Genomic DNA, 20,339 nt, shown 5'->3' with positions numbered 1-20,339 from the left:
AATAAACAGAAAATTTTAAAAGAAGTCAAAACAAAATTTGAAAACATTAATTACTCACCATATTAATTACCAACTATATTAATTGAAGTTTGATGGATCTGTGAATGGATTAAAACTATGTTTAATTAGTGCATTTTTGACTTCCTGAATTTCAGTTGATGTTTCATATTTTGATATTTCTAATATACTATCAGATTTTAACCCGCGGAAGACAATTATTTCTTTTTTTTTGTCAACCATTAGGTTACAACAAACAAATCCATTAGCCAAATCTTTACATTTGTAGGGAGCGGGATTCGATCTCTAGTGTGATGGTGTCTTAAGTCAGTGTTTTAAACCATCAAAGGTAAATTTTCCTACCCCTCATGTTATTCACTTATTTTATTAAAATAGTATGCTATATTCTTAATTATATGTCTAAATTTGGCTAGTTGGCAAATTAACCTTTCTTTTTTTGTGCCCCTTTGTTATATAATTTTTTTTTCCTATACAAACAAAAAAATATTTATATGCCCCTTAAATCTATGTGTCCAACAACATGAGGGGTAGGAAAAGCCAAAACACGCGCACGTGGTTCCACTCATAATCCGAACGTACGGTACTACAAATCAGTCACTTTAGCTACCTTTTAGAATCGCTTCTTCTTGTTTGACTAAGTAAAATTTTTGATTTTTAATTTTCTTATACTCCTCAAAGAAACTCTTTTTAAAGAACTTTTTCAAACATATCATTTTCTTCTTAATTAGGAAGTTCTGAATTTGTTTCGCTTCGTTATGTGATGTCGACTGAATTTGAATAGGGCAATAAAAATCTTGTTAAAACCTCTGGAAAAAATCTTTAAAAAGTGACATGTCAGCATAGGTGTGATCCAAAAGACGATTAGGGTTTTGTCATCCGCCGCAAGTCAGAAGTACCTTGGTGGTTTGCCGCCAGTGGTTGCCATGATGGAGGAGGGCTCCGGTGATGGTTTTGTTCCGGTTTCGGGATCTCAGAATGGGATCTCCAGTCCTAAGTCTTACGCGAATGTTGTTGGTAGTAAGCCAAGTCTCTCTAAGTTTGATTTGAAGTTTCTGTGGTTGATGGCAAATCCCTGGTGGCTGTGCCATAAGCTATTCTGAATGATTCAACACCTCTATGGGAGGATTTCTCCTTGGGCGGTTTCCTTCGGATGCACCCCATGTGGCCAAGATCCATGTCATTGTGAACAAAATATGGAATTTGGGTGACAAGAACATTAAGATTGATGTCTATAAAGTGAATGAGCCTACTGTCAAATTCCGGATTCACAATGCCTCTGCTAGGCTGTGTATGCTGCGACGAGGTATGTGGAACATATGTGCTTTGCTAATGATCGTTTCTAAGTGGACCCCAATATTGGAGGACGCTCAACCAGAGATCAGAACAATGTCGTTGTGGGTTACTATTAAATATTTTTTGCACTCTCTGTTATCGTGGGGTGGCCTCAGCTTTCTTGCGAGTCCGGTGGGGGAGCCTAAGAGGTTGCATCTGGATACAGAGCTCGTTACTAGTTTTGACGATGCAAAAATATTTGTGGAGGTAGATTTGATGCAGGTTCTTCCAAAAACTTATTTCTTCAAGGTTCGTGATGAAGAAGTTTGTGTGGAGTATGAATACCCTTGGCTGCCTCAACACTGTGGATTTTGTCGTAAGTGGGGACATTCTGATGATGATTGTTTGGTGAAGTTAGCAAAACCTGCTACTTCTCCGGCTAGGTCGAAGGCTGTTGATCCTACTGGCCAGTCTCCTCCTTTGGGTTCGGAGCTAGGACAGCGGAACTTGATGAACACTGATTCGCATCTGGTAGTAGTTGAGCCTTCTATTATGGCTGTTGTGGGGTTGGGGGGTGCTGCTCTGGTAGAGTCCTCTGGTTTGTCGGATGAGACTCACAAGGTCGCTTTATCTGAAGGGGATTGGACTCAGGTTACCAACTCTGGGGGTAAGAGTTTGCAACATCTGAAGAAGCAACTGTTGTTTGGTCAGGTTTGCATCGCTTCTCCAACACGTTTTGATGTTTTGCGGGATGCAGAGGATGGTGAGATTATCCCAGATACAAGCAAAGTCGAGGTTTAGAAGTTTGCTCTTTCTCCGGTTTCTAATTCTGTGAAAAAGACGGTTCTTTCAACAGTCTGCAAACCGCCAGCTTCTAAGGATCTTGTTGTTGTGCGAGTGCAACAGCCTCGGAATTCCAAGAATGCGCATAAGTTTCTGGCAGACTCTTCTCAAAAAGCTAAAGACGCAGTCTCTAGCAACCTCAACGAGCGGAACTCTCATAAAAACCATTAATGTCGGGTTTCTTCTGGAATATTTGAAGATTAAATAAATCAAATAAGCATGATATTGTCCATCACTGGATTCGGAAGAATGATTTTCAGTTTGGTTGTCTTTTAGAAACAAAGGTAAAAGAGCACAATGTGGGTAAGGTGCTGCGGAATACTTTTGGCAATTGGAATTTGGCTTCTAACTATGAGTATAGTCGCCTTGGGAGAGTTTGGGTTCTTTGGAATCAAAAAACGAAGCTGCAAGTTGTGTTCAAGAGTGGGCAGCTCATTACTTGTTCTGTTAAACTCGGAGACACTTCTAAGGAGTTCTGGTGTTCATTTATTTATGCACGTAACACTGCTGAAGAAAGGAAAGAGTTATGGTCTGATCTTAAGCGTCAACATGATCTTGCTTCGTTTCGAGGTAAGCCATGGATGTTATTTGGGGATTTTAACGAAACCATTAATTTTGAGGAGCACTCTAAGACTGCTATTGCTCCTTTTGTTACATCGGGAATGCGTGACTTCCAAGAAACTTTACGACATTGTGCGCTTTTGGATATGAGGGCCACAGGTCCGCTGTTCACTTGGTCCAACAATCAAGAGAATAGTCCACTCTGCAAAAAACTGGATCGCGTCCTGTTCAATGTGGACTGGCCGCAGGTTTTCCCTAATTCTTACTATGTGATGGAGGCATGGGGCTGTTATGATCACCTCCGTGGCAGGATTTGTCTTGGCTCGGAAATGTAGCGGAATAAAGGTCCCTTTAAATTCACAAATGTCATGGCTTCTCAGTCTGATTTTATGTCAACTGTCAACTGTAGAAGATTACTGGGGAGACTCCCCTGTTTTATACCACTCAACCTCCTCGCTCTTCCTGTTGAGTAAGAAACTGAAGCAATTCAAGCCTCTGTTAAGGACACTAAGCCGCAACAAATTAGTTGATATCTCTCGTCGAGTTTCAGTTGCCTATGAGGATCTATGTGCTAAACAATTGGCTGCTTTATCGAGTTCTTTGTCTCAAGATATTGCAGATGAAGTTCTTGCACATGATAGATGGGAGAGAGTTTCAGGCTTGGAGGAGAGTTAATTGAAGCAGAGATCCAAGTTGCATTGGTTAAAAGTTGGGGATCAAAATAACAGAGCATTTTATTCTGCAATCAAGGAGCGTCACACTCTCAACTATATCCATGAGATCATTGATCCTAGTGGTTGTTGTCTTACGAATCTTGCTGATATCAAGGCTGAAGGTGTGCGTTTTTTCTCGCATATATTCTCCTCTACGCCTCCTGAGTTCACGGGCATCTCTATTGCTGAATTGCAGTCTTTATTATCTTTCCGGTGTTCTCTGCAACAACAAGACTTCCTCATTAGGGATGTCTCGACTGTGGAGGTCAAGTAGGTGCTCTTTTCAATGCTTTTGAATAAATCTTTGGGTCCTGATGGATATACAGTGGAATTTTTCAAGGGTGCTTGGCTTGTTATAGGCTCTGATCTCACTATGGCTGTCCAATCAATCTTTAAGTTTGGCTTTCTCCCGAAGAGTGTCAATGCAACGATCCTGGCTCTTATCCCAAAAACGCCTTCTGCTTGTGAAATGAAGGACTATCGTCCGATTTCCTGTTATAATGTATTGTATAAGATCATCTTGAAGCTATTAGCAAATTGTCTCAAAACCATCTTGCTAGAGTTCATTGCACCAAATCAGTCAGCTTTTGTTAAAGATCGGCTTATGATGGAGAATCTGCTTCTCGCCACTGAGCTTGTGAAAGATTATCATAAGGGGGGTGTGTCTTCAAGATGTGCTATGAAAATTGATATTTCTAAAGCATTTGATTTGATGCAGTGGTCTTTCTTACTGAATGTGCTCACGGCACTTAATCTCCCTGCCACGTTTATTCATTGGATCAATTTGTGTGTGTCTACTGCCTCCTTCTCGGTTCAGATCAATGGGGAGTTAGTGGGCTTTTTTCAAAGCGAGCGAGGTCTGCGTCAAGCCTGCTCTCTCTCTCCATATCTTTTTGTGATCTGTATGAATGTTTTATCCTCCATGCTCGACCGAGCAGCTACGGTTCGACAGTTTGGCTATCACCCTCGTTGTCATGGTATGAATCTCACCCATCTCTGTTTTGCGGATGACATAATGGTTTTTATGGATGGCAAGGTTTCTTATTTGGAAGGGGTTTTAGAGGTTTTTAAGGACTTTGCTGCATACTCATGTTTTAGTATCACCTTGGAGAAATCAACTTTGTTCTTAGCAGGGGATTCTGGTCATGACCGTGAAGTGATTTCAGGCCAGTTCTCTTTTGTGTCAGGTTCCTTACCTGTTCGCTATTTGGGGTTGCCATTGCTCACTAAGTGAATGACACTACATGACTGCCTTCCGCTTATTGAGAAGATCCGATCACGTTTTGCCTCCTAGAAGCATCGTGCTCTTTCATTTGCAGGGAGTTTGCAGCTTTTCAGCTCTGTTATCGCTAGTCTCACAAATTTATGGGTCTCTGCGTTCGTCTCCCCAGTGCGTGTGTCAAGGAGATTGAGCGTATTTGTGCAGTTTTTCTCAAGTCTGGACTAGAGCTTAATGCAAAGAAGAACAAGCTTGCTTGAGCTAATGTGTGTATGCCTAAACAATAAGGATGACTTGGCTTGAAGTCGCTAGTGGAGGTGAACAAAGTAAGCTGTTTTAAGCTAATATGGCGTATTACTTTGGCAACTAATTCTCTCTAGTTAATTGGATCAAGCGAGAGTTACTATGTTCGGCGTCCTTTTGGTCGGTTAAGGACTCCACCACTAAGGGATCCTTGATGTGGAAAAGCCTTCTCAAATATAGATTGCAGGCTCGGGAATTTCACATAATGGAGGTTGGGAATGGTACTTTGGTTTCCTTTTGGTATGATCATTGGTCCTCTCTTGGGCGGTTACATGAGCTATTGGGGGAGCGTGGGTTCTTTGCTATGGGTATTCCGGCTAACGCATCTGTTTCTACAGTTCTACAAACGCATACATCACACCACCATTGTTCGGTTCTGCTGAATCGGCTGGGAACGGAGATCATTCATCTACGTGTCCGACGAGATAGTGCAGTTGAGGACAAGGCCATTTGGCGACGTCCGGATACCACGTTCTTGCCTAGTTTCTCTACTTCCGAGACTTGGCAGCAGCTTTGAGTACCAGGCTTATGAGTTAGTTGGTATAAGGAGGTATGGTTTTCTAACTCGATCCCAAAACATGCTTTTATACTCTGGCTTGCTGTTCGGAGTCGACTTACCACAGGAGATCAAATGTTAGCTTGGAACAGGGGAGTGAATCCAGGTTGTGTGTTCTGCACGGCTCCTTTGGAAAGACTACCGCACTTGTTTTTTGGCTATCCTTACACTGCTCGGATCTGGCAGGCTCTCTCCCGTAAGCTTATGTCTCGGGATTATACTGGTTGCTTCACTCAAATTCTGGCTTTGCTCTCTGGTCACACACTTAAAGGTACTACCAGCTTCCTATTGCGTCTTCTCTTCCAGGCTGCGGTTCACACAATCTGGATGGCAAGGAATCGGCGGCGGCACGGTGATATGTCCAGCACGCCTGAGCATCTAATCCGGTATCTAGACCATTTGATTCGTAATAAACTCCTCATCCTTCAAAAACGGACATCTAAATTAGGAGATGGCCTCCAGCTTTGGTTGTCAACACGCATTTAACATTTTATGTATCTCATTTTAATCTTTCAGCTGTGTTTGGCATAAGAATGCATTTCATGTAAAAAATAATTTTTTTTTGTTTGATATATTTTCACATTCATTCAAAAAAAAAAAAAAAAAACTCGCCCAATGTGAACAATGTTATAGTTAGTCTGAGTTCTTAGTCTTTTAATTTGTTCTACGTATTGTTTAAGGTGAATCTTTAAGCATTGTACATTTGTACTAGATGGAACAATGATGGACAAAATTGAAGTTTAGCTTGGACTCATGTTTAGCAGCTAGATTGTTACACTTTCAATGGGCTTCTTCGATTGAGATTTTCACATTAATTAATTATATAGGTGTTGTATATGATCAGATGAGAGATAAACAGTCATAGAGAAGTAGGATTTCATCATATTTCTTCTTCTTTCTCAAAAACCTATAATGCATTTTGTACACTCGTTTTGGTAATTTTTCAATGATCGTAGATATGTATTGGGGCGACGGATCCCGCCAGGATCTAAGCTATATAAAAATTGGTAACTGAACACCAACAATTTCTTGCTATAAGTCTATTTTTTTTGGTAAACGGCCGGGGTATTACCCCAGATTTTATTAGAACAACAAAAGACAATTACACACTAATATGTCTCTGGCACAGGCGGCCAGTAACGTCTGCACGCAACAGCTCAGCAACAGACTCTGGAACCGTGTTAAAAACATGAAATCCTAAAGAAAGAGAAAAAGCATAGGTAGCTAAACCATCGGCAAGATAGTTAGCTTCCCTATAAACGTGACGAAAACGGACTATCCAATCCCTTGTAAGAAAGCCATGGCACATGCGTACCAGGAAAGACAGCGGATGAGAGTCTCCTATCCCTGTCGTAAGGAAACCAATCACCAGTTGCGAGTCCACCTCCACCTCCAGACGCGTAACCTTTGCCTCCCAAGCAAAGCTCAACCCGTAATAGACGCCCCACAGCTCTGCCAACGGCGCTGAACAACGCCCAATACATACTGCAAAACCACCACACCATTCACCCACATTATTCCTCAGTACCCCTCTTGCAGATGCCATACCTGGATTCCCCCTTGACGCTCCATCAGTATTGAGTTTGAACCACCCAGGATCTGGTGCCACCCAGCCTATATCTCTGACCACCCTTGTTCGTACACCAGCCTGGTTCCCCCTTAGCGACTGTGCCTTAGTCACCTCCATCGTAAGCTTTTTTACAAAGGAAACTCTATCCCTGCAGACCAGTTTCACCCCAAAGACATCACAACATCGCCATTTCCACCCCCACCAAGCGGCCAGTGCAAACATAGTGGCCCAATCTCCCTCACCTACGCCTATACCCTTCTCCAAATTATGGTACAGCCACTCAAGTAGGGACATTGTGAAAAACTCCCGCCGCTTACTTGATGGTATAATTCTCCTCCATAAACCAGACATGGTAGGACAATCACGCAACACATGCATACTCGTCTCCACCCCACCTCTACAAACCGTACAGATATCGGAGTCACTAAGATGATGACGCAGTCTCTCCGTATTAGTCATTATAGCCTGCTGTGCGACTAACCACAAAAAGAGTTTGACTCGCTCCGGCACTACAACTTGCCAAATCCGTTTGTAAAAGCAGCCCATATTCTGACCAAGTCTCTCCTCTTTCGTTAAGAAACCATACGCAGAGCTCACAGTAAAGCAGCCATCAGTTGTCTCACCCCATGACATCCTATCCGTAATCCCTGAGAAACTATCTAACACAACAGTCACCAACTCAAGCTTTGTGTTATCAGACACAAAAGGCGCTATACGCGCCAAATCCCAACCTCGACCATCACTCCACAGTTCCCGAGCTGTCAAATCTTCGATATCCGGTGGAACCACACCCACTGCATTGGTCATAAGCGACGCACCGGACAACCACTTATCCTTCCAAAAGCGGATTGTACGCCCATCCCCCACTACCCAGCTCAAACCATTACAAACAACCTCACGCAGCCCTAAACCCACACTTCGCCACGTTGACGACCAATTACTCTTGGTCCTCATCCAGTTAAGATCCTGCACACTCCCGACCTTATACTTCCTTCTCACCACCTGTGCCCATAAGCTAGTGTGATCATGCAAGACTCTCCACCCCACCTTTGCTAGTAAAGCCTTATTCATCTCCTTGGCTACCCGAATCCCCAAACCCCCTTCACTCTTTGGACAACACACACGTTTCCAAGCAACCAAATGTTGTTTTCTTTTTTCTGCTGTACTTCCCCAAAGAAAGTCCCTCGAAACTCTGTCTAACCTCTCCAAAGTAAATTGGGGAAGTTTAATTGTACTCATCGTATGCACAGGTATCGAAGAGAGTACTGACTTCGTTAGTGTAACCCGACCCGCAAAACTCAACATCTGTCCTTTCCAACCTCCCAGTCTCGAAGTTACCTTTCCCAGAACTTCCCCAAACGTTTCTTTGTTAATCCTCTTATGAAGAATTGGCATACCAAGGTACTTCCCCAAGTCCTTCGTTGATTCAATCCCACTCACCGCACTGATCCTATCCCCCAACTCCCTGGACACATTCTCAGAGAAAAAGATCTTTGATTTCTGCAGACTAACTTTCTGGCCTGAAGCGTTACAAAAACTCTCCAACACACCCCGTATCACTCTAATCTGTGCTACTGATGCCTCAGCAAAGAGAATCAGATCATCCGCAAAACATATATGAGATAAATGAGGACCTGAACCCGATAGTTTAATAGGCTTCCACTGCTTCTGCACAACCGACAGTTCAATCAAATGGCACAAACGTTCAATGCACAGGACAAAAAGGTATGGCGATAGTGGATCACCTTGACGCAACCCCCGTGATGGTTTAAACGGTTTTGTTCTTTCCCCATTCCACAACAAACTCATGGAGGGGCCTGCAACACACTGCATAATCCACTGTACCCATTCCTCAGCCAAACCAACAACTCGTAACATCTCTTCTAAGAAGTCCCACCTGACTTTATCATAAGCTTTCTCCAGGTCGAGTTTCAACAGCATCCATCCTTTCCTCCCCTTCTTTCTTCTCATGGAGTGAACTGCCTCCTGAACAATAATAATATTATCTGTCCCCAACCTCCCTGGAATAAAGCTTGTTTGAGTAGGACCAACCACCTTCGTCATCAAACCCTTAAGCCTTCCCACGAGAGTCTTAGTAATCGTCTTAAAGAGCACATTACATAGACTAATGGGACGGAACTGTACAATAGTTTCTGGTTTTGATACCTTTGCAATGAGTACGAGTAGAGCATCATTCGTCCCTGGTGGTAAAAAACCTGTTCTGAAGAACTCCAGAGCAAATTGAGTCACCGACTCCTTGACTATCTCCCAATTGTGTTGATAAAACACTGGTTGGAAACCATCAGGTCCAGGGGCCTTGTACGGACCCATGCTACGAATAGCCTGTTCTAACTCCAACTCCGAAAAAGGCTTACTCAATTCCTCTTTGTCCGCAGAAGACACCCGTAAGAAACCGTCAGTAGACAAACTCTCCACCACTGGATCAACATCCTCCAAGGAATACAAACGCTTGTAGTAGTTAGTAGCCAGCTCCTCTAACTCCACTGCATCCGATATCCACTGACCTGCATCATTCTTCAACAGATCAATCCTATTCCTTCTCCTACGGATGATTGTAGACGTATGAAAAAATTTGGTGTTGCGATCTCCAAGAGCAAACCCTTTCTCTCGAGACTTCTGAAACCAGATAATTTCCTCCTGCTCCAACACCATATCAAATTCCTCTAAGAGTTCAGCCTCACGGATTAAAAGATCATCGGTCTGTCGGATGTCGAGTTGGGCCTGTATCGCCGTAAGCTCACTCATTAACCCCTCTTTTTTCCTGTTCACATCTCCAAAAACTTCCCTATTCCATTTTTGTAGGGTCTTCTGCAACCCCTTTAGCGCCTCCGGTTTTGTCTTACTGCCATCCCAGGAGTTAACCAACAACTCCTTGAAACCGGGATGAGTCAACCAAGCTGCTTCAAAACGAAAAGGCCTCCGTCTTGGGTCACTCCTCCTTTCCGGCGACAATTGCACATACAAGGGTGCATGATCCGAGGCCAAAAAAGGAAGGTGAGTCACTGTTGCCTCCTGCCACTTTAGCCTAGTATGAGCACAACATAACACCCGATCCAAACGCTTAGCTACAGCGAAACTCTCTGTTCTCCCTCGCCTCCAAGTGAACTGATTTCCTTGAAAACCCATATCAATCATCGAGAGCTCATTAATCCAATCGCCAAACTCCAAAGAATCTGAAGATAACCTACCATTCCCCCCAGACCGTTCATCAATCCTGACAATGGTATTAAAATCTCCCCTACTATCACCGGACCATCAACGCTCCGTACCACCTCCTTTAGACTAGTCCACAGCCCACTCCTCCTACTAGCTGATGGAGCGGCATAGACAGCTATACAATGTAAGATATCCACCCCATTCACCACCTTGGCATGAATAAAGTGATCTGTAGACTGAATTATTGTAACATCTCCTACCCCTGCTCTCCATAAGAGCCAAATGCCACCACTCTGCCCCGAAGCATCAACACGAAACGACCCATCAAACCCCAAACCTCTACAGATCCTACCTGCCCTATCTCCCGCCGCATGGGTTTCAAAAATAGCAATCATATCCGTCGCAAACTTCTTCAATAGATATCGAATCGATCTTCTAAAACTGGGTTTATTTGCCCCCCCCCCCGGCAATTCCACATAATGCAGTTTATCATTATTACTAGATAAACAAAGAAATTACCGGGGTCATCACTAGACGGAGACCGCCTCCGTCTCTTCAGACAGAATACCACCATGATCGTCATTCTCCCCTGTCAACAGCAAGACACCCGGAGGCGAGGAGCTATCACCCACTCCATTTACATCACTCTTCTCCGACTGATTTCCCTGTACCCCATTACCGGTATCCGCCGTGAACAGACCACCAGATCGCCCAATTGTCTCGCTTTCCACTCGCAGACGTTTCCCCGAAGATGAAAAGTCAGTCACCCCACTAGGTGGACCATAAATTAGTCCCATTGTGGGCCGCAACGGTTTCTTCAAATTGGGCCGAGGCCCATTAACACCCGAGTGCTTCTTCGAGGCCAATTTCTTCTCCACCACACCTTCCCGTGTCCCACCGCGAGTTGTACTACCTGACACCCCAAACACCAATGCTTTACCGGTTGTCACATTCTCTGATCAAACCATCACATTCTCCCAATTCTCATTCTCCTTATTCCCTTCTGGCATATCTGTATCCGTCCGTGACTCCTTCTCCACCATATCCACCTCCAATCCACCAAAACTATTAGAGACTGCAATCACTGCATTTTCAGCCACAGCCCCGGTACTACGACGTTGGCCACTGTTACTCCTCCCTGCTACAACTTGAGACGTACCAGTCAACCCTGAATCCACCCGCCGGCCACGACGCTGAACCGGTGTAAAACCTGCCTCCCCTTGAGTTCCTGAGTTCACCAGCTCTGACGCTGAGACCCCCATCCCAGCAGTCATCACCTCCCCACTCGCACTGTCCACCCTCTGCGGGCAATGATGTACCACATGCCCATACATACCACACGCAGAGCAGATGGTAGATAAACCCTCATATGCTACATAAAACCTCTCCCCATTCACCACCACAGATCCTTTTAGAGGCTTCCTCAGGTTCACCTCCACACAAACCCTAGCAAACCTGCCTCGCTCCAAGTTTAGTGTATTACTATCAACCTTAAGCGGTCTCCCCAAGCCCTTAGCAATACACATCAAGATAGACTTATGGTAAAAGTCAAACGGTAAATTACTTAACCTAATCCACACTGGTGTCGTGGTAATGTCATCAACAAGAGGATCAAACTTTGGAGACCATGCCTGCACCGTTAACACACTACCAAACACTCTCCACGGTCCCCCAGTCAAGGCAGCCAAATAGTCATCCTCTTTCTCGAAACGAATCATGAAGAACTGTCTAGGCAAGTCCATAACATTCATCACACCACTCGGCCTCCAGATCTCCCTCAACTTGCGGATCATAGCAGGAAGTGCAACATTACGCCCAAGAACTTTCACAATCATACACTGTTTCCACAGCCCATGCATAGCTTTTAGAACCTCATCCTGAATGGTTATCACTGGCTCCCCGTCCTCCCCATCCGGGAAAGCCAGCGAAACCCTTTCCGTCACAAACTCATCCGACAGCATCTCATCCGGAGCCGGGATCCCGCCGCCTATACTCCCCACTACCTTCTGAAACCATGACTGTGACATGTCCGGTGGGTCCCCCGGAGGTCTCACCCTCTCCCCCGTATCCATCATCGCAACCTCATTCGCACCCGTCGAAACCCTAAAATCGCCGCCACTCATTTTTTTTTTTTCTTCTTGCTATAAGTCTATAATATAAACTAATATAGACTCTAGAATGGTCTCATTTCTGTGATAACAAATATTAATGAGAAAAAAGGAAATACATAAGCACATGCATGGAACTACTTGGGTATTTGGGCATTATAATTACAAGCTCTCCTTTAGGTCTTTAAATTTTTGTATAATTCTCTTGTTTTTTTTTTCTTTTTTTCAACAAAGATATAGTTTATTAAATCAAAGATATATTACTTATATTTTAGTTTACCACTCTAGATATTAAAATAGTAGACGAATGGAATTTGTTTAACATTTCCAAATAGAAAATAAAAAGTCAATGGCTTATTAAAACCTCAAAAAACCTCACCAAAGAGAGGCGGTCACTTTCTTTTGACCAAATTTGTCAGAAAAAAATATATTTTTAAAATAAAAGATGTAACGTGTATTTAATTTTATTGTATACAACCGACCAATAAAATCAATGGCTAATCTGATATAGTTTGAAGCAAAACTGGAAAAGTAATTAATCTATATATGTACACTGTACTTTAAAAAAAAAATCATCGCATATTTTCGGTTGATACATGCTACTTGATGTCAATTCGATATCTGTGTACTATGCTACTACATAAAATTATTTGGTTATAAATGATTTATAAACATGAAGTGGCATGATATGCATGGTCACAAGTCACAACCGTATACTTTTCTAAACGCCCAACATAACATTTTTGGTTTATTGAAAATCAGCCTTTTGTAATATAGGTTTTCTTATCTATTTATTAACTAAGTTTTGAACCCACGCTACGCGTGGGTTTATTAGATATATTTTGATAAAAATTTTATATAATTGATTACGGTAATAAAATATTACTTTATAAAAAAATTAAATTAGTATTATCATTTTCATTGTCAAAATTTGTGGTAATTTTCATTGTTACTTTTACCGTCTGGTTCTTCGGTATACTTTTTTTCTTCTTATTACTCGTCAACTTTTTCACATTCTTCCACTGAAAAACCTTTTTTTTACACTACCACACAACTTGTTAACCCATCAAACTCCAAGAACAAAATTATTTATTTTCTCATAAAATTTGTGAAACTTATGAAGAGCAGCATAGTTAACACATGCATCCAATTATTGATAATTTTATCTATATACTTATTTTGTTTTAGATCCACACGTTTAGAATATTCCCCAACCAAAATCCTTACTTGGTTTATAATATTTTAAAAACATAATAAAATATACTAATAATAATTTATTTAATATGAATCATATGATATATAGAAATATGAGTACACTATAAGAACATATTAATTATAAATAAATAATATCAATTATGTTATATCATCAAATAATATCAATTGTATCGTATTCTCAAATAACAGTAACCGTATATAACCGTAACCACTTGAACCGGAACCGTATTTAAACGTTTAATAAACGGTTATAGTTAAGGTTAAACAATATTTCTAACCATAACTGATGGTTAATAAACCATAACCGTGACAACCGTAACTCTGGTCATGCCTATGTATAGCTAATAAAACATGTGTGTTTGTTGTCCATCTTTCTTTTTTAAACTCCAAAATTTGACTCAAACATCAAATCAAGGTCTTGCGATGTCAATCCTTCTTCTTTAGACGCAAAAATAAAAAAAATAATGAAAGAATATCAATTCATCTATAAAATCATACACAAAAATATGTTTTGTAGCTCATAAGAAATAAAAAGCACAAACGTAGATAAATAAAATAATTTATGTTTTACATCAATATTTATAGTACTTTAAACTTTTAAAAGGTTTCGAAATATAAAATTTGAACCTTTTATAAAATTTCAATATTTATAATATTTTAAACTTTTAAAATTTTTAAATTATAATATTTAAACTTTTAAGAATTTTAAAAATTATAATATTTTTTTGAAACTTGTTAAAGTTTTAATTTGATCAAATAAAAAACTGGATCAAACCGAATAATTTTTAAACTTGGACGCTTGATAAATCAAGGTTTCCTGCTCATTCGTTGTTGGAAGCATATTAATATTATTTATACTGGTTCTGAACCATTGTCTAAAACTTTTCTAGCTGATGTGGGATATTGTGCATTGTTTAAAATTTTCTTTTTTCTAAAAAATTCTGGAAATTAAAAAAAAAAAGTTAATAAATGACATGTCAAATCCTGATAAGTTGTTTTAAAATAATTTTTAATATAGAAAATTCTGGAAATTTTAAAAAATGTTAATGAGTGATATGTCTTATTACAATTGGAGATTTTAAATCCTAGGTGAACAGCCTTAAAAACTTATAACTTCTACTTTTTATTAGTATAGATTTAGTTCGATTAGGCAACTTCCTAAAATGTTGACACAGCTATATTATACTTTTTCAAATTTTGTGACTTAATTACAACCACATAATCTTAATACATATGCTTCTTGCTTTCAATTAAATCGATTACACATTTACGGTAACATTTCGCGTGTATAGATTGAGAAGGGAGTTTATAATCTGATACTAATACTTGATTTTGGTTTTCTTGGCATTACTAGACGTTTGATACGAGTTGAAATTATTTTGCATATATGGTTTATAGATATAAATGAATGAATGAGGACATATTAGTAAAGTAGAGCACACAAAAAGCATTCGATGAGCTGTGTGTGTTGTTTTATATCCATTCAAAACATCGATGATGAGCTGTGAGCCTGTGACTAAATCATTCTTACGAATCTTGGCGGCGCTGCTGTATTGTGGAAGAAAAGAGAAAAATAATTTGTCCTAAATTCATGGTCTATCTATAGAGATTTTTTTTTTTTTTTTGTCACAAGAGTGTCTTTATTTTATTAAGCCAATTAAACAGGCCAAAATTACAGTCAAAAAGCTAAAAACGAAAGCCCAACTACAAACAAGTCTATGATGCAAACAAACTAAAAACGAAAGCCCACAGGCCCAATTAGAAAACCCTTCTGAGAAGAAAGAATCTCTGAAACACAGAACACGTGTCACAAGAGAAGCTTCAGGGAGGACACGTGCGAGACGAAGAGGTAGAAGTCTGAAGGTCTCCGGTCACCGGCAACGGAAAGCATCGCCGGAAAACTTTATTTCCGGCTGAAATCACCGACGAACAACAGAAAAAACTCTCGATCTACGCCCACAGGAAAGGGCGAGTTCCAATTAGCTGAGAAACAGACTCCATCGAAGCAAATCTTACTCTTCTTCTTCGGAAAAAACTTTCAATCTTCAAAGAGGGTAGATCGAAATCTCGATCTACACCCAGAAAAAGCAGCGGATTCCAATTTTGCTGAGAACCGATATCATAAACCTGCAAGCCAAACAAACTCCACCGATCCATCAAACTTCGGTATAGAAACATGCAACATCATCAATTACTTCAAATCAAACCAAGTGAATGAAAGAAGCAATCAAAAGCAGATCCGAAGATGAACCAATTTAGATGGGACAACAAAAAGATAAAATCCAACACCTCCGAAAGAGAGGCGGCAGATCTACCAGAGAAAAGCCGGCCTAAACGATGCTAAGGTAGCCACCGCTGCCGGAGGAAAGCCGACCAAAACGATGCTAAAGAAGCCATCGTTGCCGGAGAAACAAAGCCGGACATCATCCCATAGAAAGCAGATGCATGCCGGAGCCAAGGGCCGCGCCAAACGGTGCTAAGGAGCCACCGATGCCGGAATTAAGCCAGCCAACGGTGCTATAAAAGCCACCGATGCTGTAGAAAAGCTAGCCGACGTTGCTATGGGAGCCAACAACGCTAGAAGAAAGCCGACCAACACCACTGAAAAAGCTAGTCGTTGCCGGAGCCAAGGTAGATTATCGGAGAAGACTTACTCTCACTGAAAAATTTAGAGAGAGAAGAGAGAGAGTCCTCTCCCCAATTCATCTATAGAGATTTTATACAGTAGTATTTACATTGATTATATAAAATGATTAAAATGCGTTATCTGCTTTTTATATATATGTGTGGACGTGAGAAACTTGGTGATGATCACTGGATCAGAATTTGCATATGACAGTCTGTTCCTGTGTCTGCATGTCCTTTAAGGTTTTTTTTTTCCCTTTTCGGGGTGTCCCAAACTAGTTATTGTTTTGTCGAGACTAGAAGTATTTGCCTTATTGATTGACTATATGCGTTTCCACTTTACACGAAGCTGTTTTTGTGTAACAGAGATTAATTTAAACATACTATTACCGTAAGATTTTTTAATTAAGAATAGTTAGATTTACACGGCACTACCAATTCCACCAAATGCAACAATATTTAAAACAATATCCTTGCTACTTATATTTTCATTAAATAAATTAGGTTCCAACGATTAAAATGTAAATGTAATCTTTGATTACAACACAAATATATATATATATATATTCTTGCATATGCATAAAGCTTATACGACAGATTAAATTAAAACCGGTTCATATAAAACAAAAGCGAACGATTGTTTCGATCCGGAATACAATTGAACCGACCCACTGAAACCATCCGGTTTGGTTTATAAATACAATAACAAAGCAACAATCACAACTGTTTTGGGCTATATTCATAATGGGCTATTGGGCCCATCTCAATAATATTCTGTAAGGCCTTTTATACTATTTCCCGCACAAAATCCACGCTTCCCGCCATCTAGTTTCCCGCCAAAACATCTACGACCTTTCGTTATATCCCCGCCAAATAAAATATTAGAAAAAAAACTCTTCTCTCTCTCTCTCTCTCTCTGTGGTCGACGAAGCTACAAGCTATGGCGGAACCAAACCAGATCCCGCGGAAGAGGATGCGATTCTCGTCTCCTTCAGCTACAGAGATCCTCGCTACTAAAAAATTACTGAACCACCAGCGACTCGCTTCTCTAACTGTGAACCGATCTCGCGTCCATCATCCATCACCGTCACTCACCGGAAAAATCGATCGAACATATCCGCGAGTCACCATCAAGGATCTGCGTCTCAGACGAGTCTACTCCCCGAGTCTTATCTCCACCGACGACTGCGAATTAAACGGCAAAGGGTTAAACCGAAACAAGGAAGAACAATACCATATATGTCGTTGCAACTGTCCAGATTCGAACAGTAAGTTTCTTTGATCTTTTAGGCATATTTGATCACAATTACAAAAATTAGGAGAATAATTATGTTTTTGTTTTGTTTGTGGTGAAAAGATGGAATCAAAGCTCATGCTTGTGGATTAGGAAATGTAGAAGCAGAGGAGTTGATTCAAACGACGTCGGCTGGTTCTGAATTGGTAAATGAAGAGATTAATGTAGCAGCATCAGTGAAGAGAAGCGTTACTACTAATCTCGGGAGCAACAAATCGGTATGTTGATTTTGTTGAGTTGTTACATTTTAAGCTACTATGTTTATGTTGGTTGCTTGATTTGATTCTTGTTTGATGTGTGTATTCGTACCAGGTTCTTCATCCATGTTCTATAGCTAAGATATTCAAGAACCCTAATTCTTTAAGCTATAAGAGATTGCTTCCATACTTGATGCAAGCTGTAGATGGTAAGTCTTTGGTTTTATTTATGCGCATCATAAGAGGAATTGAAATTGATATTAAAATTGATATGCTAATTTGGTGATTGTCTCTACAGATGGAACATCATCAAGCCGGTGCTCAAAACCTTTAAGCCAGAATCCTCCAGATATTAGTTTGTCCTGTAACAGAGAAGCTGGAGAAACTGGTGAAGATGTAGAGGAGCAAGTTAGTGAATTGATGACACCCAACTGTCAACTTCCTGAAACCGCCAAACCTGTTTCGCAGTCTGTTGACACGGTCTTTGATAAAGATTCAGCTGGAAGCTTAACTAGAAACACTAGTCCTTTGAAGAGGGTTATTGCATCCAGCCCCAACAAGAAAGCTGTAAGCTTTAGTTTATGGTCACTTCCATGTTGGCCATGGAGAATTTCAGCTTCTGTTTACGTTTTTTTTTTCCAGGTATCTGTCCAACATGAGATTCTTTTTGACATGAAACAGGCATGCTCTAGGCGCAAGTTATTCAAAACACCAGGTTCAGTTAATTACAGAAGAATGCTTCCATATCTCAGAGATGTTCAAGAAAATAATCCTTGTAAGCCTATTCCTAATCCAATACAACTCTTAGTAATTTATATCTAGGGTTAGTAGTAACAATGCATTGGTACAGTTAGTTGCTTAATGTATATTGGTGGCTAGTATCTGCCTGATTATTTTGTGTTGGAAGGAAAAGAAACTTGACAGATTGAGATACTGATGTTTCTTTGTCTTTGTTGACTTATCTAGGTGTGCCTGAAACAGTTGATCATCCAGATCAGCAAAAGAACACAGAGGAGAATACTCCATCATCGACATTAGTCTCTGAGAATGAAGGGGTACAGGAAATGGTGACATCTAATGCTGCTGGAGAATCAGATACAAGCTCTAACGAAAACGAAGAGTCAATTCCTTGTGAACATTTATCTGTATCTCCAGAACAGTCTGATACTGACAAGGAACAAGAAACCCAAGTTAAGCATGTCATCCCAGATACTGAAAAGAACTCAGAAACTCCTTTAGGCCCTGAGATACCAGTATCATCTCCTCTTGTTGGCTTAAGAAGTTCAAGTGAGGTTGCTTCATCTGCAATGCCCAAAACATCCGTCAACAATTTGGTGGGCGGAGAAAATATGAATGGTGCAGGGGAAACAGAAGCAAAAATCAGTGCAGAGCAACTAACAGCTGAGCTGCTTGACTCTTCTGCTGTATTGGCAACTCCTCCCTCCATTTCTCCTTCAAAAGGGATTCTGAGAAGAAGTATGAGAGGATGTAGAGGTTCATGCTCTTGTTTGAACTGCTCCTCTTTCCGTCTAAACGCTGAAAGAGCATTTGAGTTCTCAAGAAATCAGTTACAAGATACTGAAGTAATGGTGTTGGATCTAGTTGGAGAAATATCTCGTCTCAGGGACATGTTGGAGAAATCAGCAGATCAAAATGAGTCCTACAAAAGTCAGGTGAGTGCAGAACAAAACTTCATAACAGTTCCTTTTAGTGGTAGATTCACACCAATCAATCTCTTTGGTTTATCAGTTTTGTTGGTTCAAAATCTTCACTAAAGTAACTAAGATGAGAAGAAATATGTTTAACCACCCCATTACAGACTTGTTAAATGGTCAATGGATTAGTGCAAGTGTGCAACTTTATCTTGGAGGCTTTTACTGAATCTGAATATTGTTCTGTAAACAGGCTGGTGAAGCTTCAAAGAGAGCTGGTGAGGCTGTAGAGCTAGCAAAAAGCCGTCTCCACCAGATGAACGATGACCTTCAAGTTCACTGCAGAATACCCGTGAGTTATCCATAATCAATTGTCTCATTCTGCTTTTATGTTAAGAACACATGATTATCCATTATCCATAATCATAGTTAGTTGAAGCAGTTTAAAACACATGATTCTCACTGCTCATATTTTTGTCTCCAGAACGAACAACGAGCAAGAGTGAATTTTGCTCATTACATCCACGAGAAGACGATCTTAAAAGCATCCGAACCTAACAACTTGATCACTAGATCACCCTGAAGCAACTAGTGTGGATACTTTTTAAATGTCATTATCTGTCTCCAGAATATCCAATTTCATGTTTTTAATTTTGAAAAGTGAGAAAGGTACTACTACTAGCTGTCTTTTTCTAACCAGGATAGAAGCATCATAGATCAAATTTGCGGTTCTACATATAGTCCATGTGATCTTATTTATTATAAGGTTTCTTTTTTCATTTTTAAAAGTATAACCTCTTGTTCTATGTACATACTAAAAGACTATAAAAGTATACCTCCTGTGATCTCTTTGCAAGTTGCACATAACAACATAGATGTTATTTATTCTACATGTTTGCCTTTGATTAGAACTGTTAAAGCGGGTTAAGCCACCCCATCAAGTTACAACCCATTGGACTCTTGGCTGCGAGTTAACACCCCTAACATGTGATCGATCATTGTGGCTTTTGATTTGG

General features: G+C 40.5%; 3 protein-coding genes, 1 long non-coding RNA gene and 1 pseudogene across 5 annotated transcripts; 3 read left to right on the top strand and 2 right to left on the bottom strand.

The window, feature by feature from the left end:
* Window positions 1-106: 106 nt before the first annotated feature.
* On the top strand, window positions 107-6,127 carry LOC147926666 (uncharacterized). 2 transcript variants are annotated; one of them, XR_015582551.1, is made up of 3 exons: window positions 107-346; window positions 544-5,479; window positions 5,568-6,127. XR_015582551.1 is itself a non-coding variant. In XM_087489085.1 (2 exons), the coding sequence occupies exon 2, from the start codon at window positions 1,135-1,137 to the stop codon at window positions 2,089-2,091; it is 957 nt and encodes a 318-aa protein (XP_087345211.1). In that variant the 5' UTR covers window positions 107-346; window positions 544-1,134; the 3' UTR covers window positions 2,092-6,127. The 2 variants fall into 2 exon arrangements, 1 of the variants encoding a protein (XP_087345211.1); XM_087489085.1 differs by having other exon boundaries at window positions 544-6,127.
* Window positions 2,213-5,971, top strand: LOC147926667 (uncharacterized; annotated as a pseudogene).
* Window positions 6,128-11,191: 5,064 nt separating the features above from the next.
* LOC147926665 (uncharacterized) lies at window positions 11,192-12,304 on the bottom strand. Its single transcript, XM_087487148.1, has one exon. It carries the CDS (start codon window positions 12,302-12,304, stop codon window positions 11,192-11,194), a length of 1,113 nt encoding a protein of 370 aa, XP_087343274.1.
* A 2,860-nt stretch (window positions 12,305-15,164) lies between these two features.
* Window positions 15,165-16,478, bottom strand: LOC147926664 (uncharacterized). Its single transcript, XR_015582550.1, has 2 exons — window positions 15,845-16,478; window positions 15,165-15,682 (listed from the first exon to the last, which is right to left on the bottom strand). It is a non-coding gene; the product is annotated as an uncharacterized LOC147926664 (long non-coding RNA).
* Window positions 16,479-17,048: 570 nt separating this feature from the next.
* On the top strand, window positions 17,049-20,172 carry LOC104746887 (uncharacterized). Its single transcript, XM_010468429.3, has 8 exons — window positions 17,049-17,448; window positions 17,538-17,692; window positions 17,787-17,880; window positions 17,970-18,238; window positions 18,353-18,446; window positions 18,638-19,344; window positions 19,577-19,675; window positions 19,808-20,172. The coding sequence occupies exons 1-8, from the start codon at window positions 17,121-17,123 to the stop codon at window positions 19,904-19,906; spliced, it is 1,845 nt and encodes a 614-aa protein (XP_010466731.2). The 5' UTR covers window positions 17,049-17,120; the 3' UTR covers window positions 19,907-20,172.
* The last annotated feature ends 167 nt before the right edge of the window (window positions 20,173-20,339 follow it).

Source organism: Camelina sativa, chromosome 15, assembly GCF_030686135.1.
Source record: "Camelina sativa cultivar CO46 ecotype springtype chromosome 15, ASM3068613v1".
In the NCBI taxonomy this organism is placed as follows: Eukaryota; Viridiplantae; Streptophyta; class Magnoliopsida; order Brassicales; family Brassicaceae; genus Camelina; species Camelina sativa.
The sequence above is the reverse complement of the archived record's forward strand: the minus strand, read 5'-3'. Positions and strand labels throughout refer to the sequence as shown.